This window comes from Mus caroli, unplaced genomic scaffold (genome assembly GCF_978045245.1).
Source record: "Mus caroli unplaced genomic scaffold, Mus_caroli_1 scaffold_8, whole genome shotgun sequence".
Lineage (NCBI taxonomy): Eukaryota > Metazoa > Chordata > Mammalia > Rodentia > Muridae > Mus > Mus caroli.
This window is the reverse complement of record NW_028227263.1, coordinates 42,770,530-42,772,152: the sequence shown is the minus strand read 5'-3', so window position 1 is coordinate 42,772,152 and position 1,623 is coordinate 42,770,530. Positions and strand designations below refer to the sequence as shown.

The window sequence follows — 1,623 nt, the reverse complement described above, 5'->3', positions numbered from 1 at the left end:
TACCCAATGAAATATTAAATAATTTTATCAGCAGTTTTAATAAAATTAAATATTGAAGATAGATACAGAAGGATGATATATGTGTAATAAATATCTTCTATTAATTAGCACATTGAGGGAAAAGTGGCAAATAAGGCTATTACACTACTACATTAAAACAGCATTCCTCCAACAAAAATTGTATTGAAATATTTTAGTATTCAAAATTTTTGTTTTTGAGAAAAAAGAAGACTCACCACTCGTTCACGAATCTGTTTGGTCTTAGCACCATACACCAAGGGATTGACAGTGGGGGACACTAACAGGTAGAGGATTGCAAAGATTATGTGGATACTTGCAGGCACATTCTTGCCAAAACGATGAGTTAGGAAACTGAACAATGCAGGTGTATAGAAGGCAAGAATGGTGCACACATGGGCAACACAGGTGCCCAAGGCTTTAGAGCGGGCATTCTGGGAAGAGAGCCGAAATACTGCCTGGAGAATTTTTATGTAGGATGTGACTATGAGCCCAAGGTCAAATATTGTCACTGAAAGGGCCACCAAGATTCCATATATTCTGTTCACCTGAGTGTTACCAGTAGCCATCTTCACCACAGCCATGTGCTCACAGTACGCATGATGGATGACATATTTGGTGTAGTACAACAGCCTTTTAATGAGAAGCGGACATGGCATAATCATAAGTATAGCTCGGCTTAGGCCAACTAGACCTATTTTAATCACCATAGGTGTTGTCAGGATTGATGTATAGTGCAGTGGGATGCAAATGGCCACAAAGCGATCAAATGCCATGGCTACTAGGATGGCTGACTCCATGATGCACAGTGTATGTATAAAAAACATTTGTGTTAGACAGGCATCAAAGTTGATCCAATGTTCATCAAACCAGAAGATGCCAAGCATCTTCACAGCTGTAGAACAGGTAAGACACATGTCATTCATTGCCAGCAGGCAAAGGAAGAAATACATAGGCTGGTGGAGACTTGGCTCCAGCTTGACAGTAGTAAGGATTATGCTGTTCCCCAGCAGGGTCAGTGCAAAGAGAAGACAGACAGGGATGCCAATCCAGCAGTGAAAGTTTTCCAACCCAGGAATACCAACCAGGAAGAAAGATGCAATATGATGTGTAGCATTGCCTGCCATATTAAAACTAGGTCGAGGCCAGCCTGGTCTACAGAGTGAGTTCCAGGACAGCCAAGGCTACACAGAGAGACCCTGCCTCGAAAAACCGAAAAAAAAAAAAAAAAAAAAAAAAAAGAAAAACTAGGGATGTAAACAAACAAACAAACGAACAAAACCCAAAACGCAAAAAACAAAAAACAAAAAACCTAGAGATGTTGCGAGTGCAAGTTTAATAATATGGTAACCAGAAAAATGCCCATCAGGCAGAAAATATGAGTGCTAAGTTAATTTTAATTGTTTTTCTTTGGTAATGTAGAGTCACTTTATATAATGCACCTTGAATACTAGACGGCTCTCAAAACCTTTGTAAATCCTCAGGAAATTTTTTTTTAACCTTTAGTAGCATGGAAACTACATTTGGAGGCACAGGATCTGCATTTGCAAAAAAAGATGTTACATTTACTCAGATTTTTTCCTGATATTATCATGTAATTAAATC

General features: G+C 38.8%; 1 protein-coding gene across 1 annotated transcript; it reads right to left on the bottom strand.

The window, feature by feature from the left end:
- Positions 1-200: 200 nt before the first annotated feature.
- LOC147002914 (olfactory receptor 52K1-like) lies at positions 201-1,145 on the bottom strand. The gene has a single exon (XM_085842539.1). The coding sequence runs from the start codon at positions 1,143-1,145 to the stop codon at positions 201-203; it is 945 nt and encodes a 314-aa protein (XP_085698665.1).
- Between the last annotated feature and the right edge of the window lie 478 nt (positions 1,146-1,623).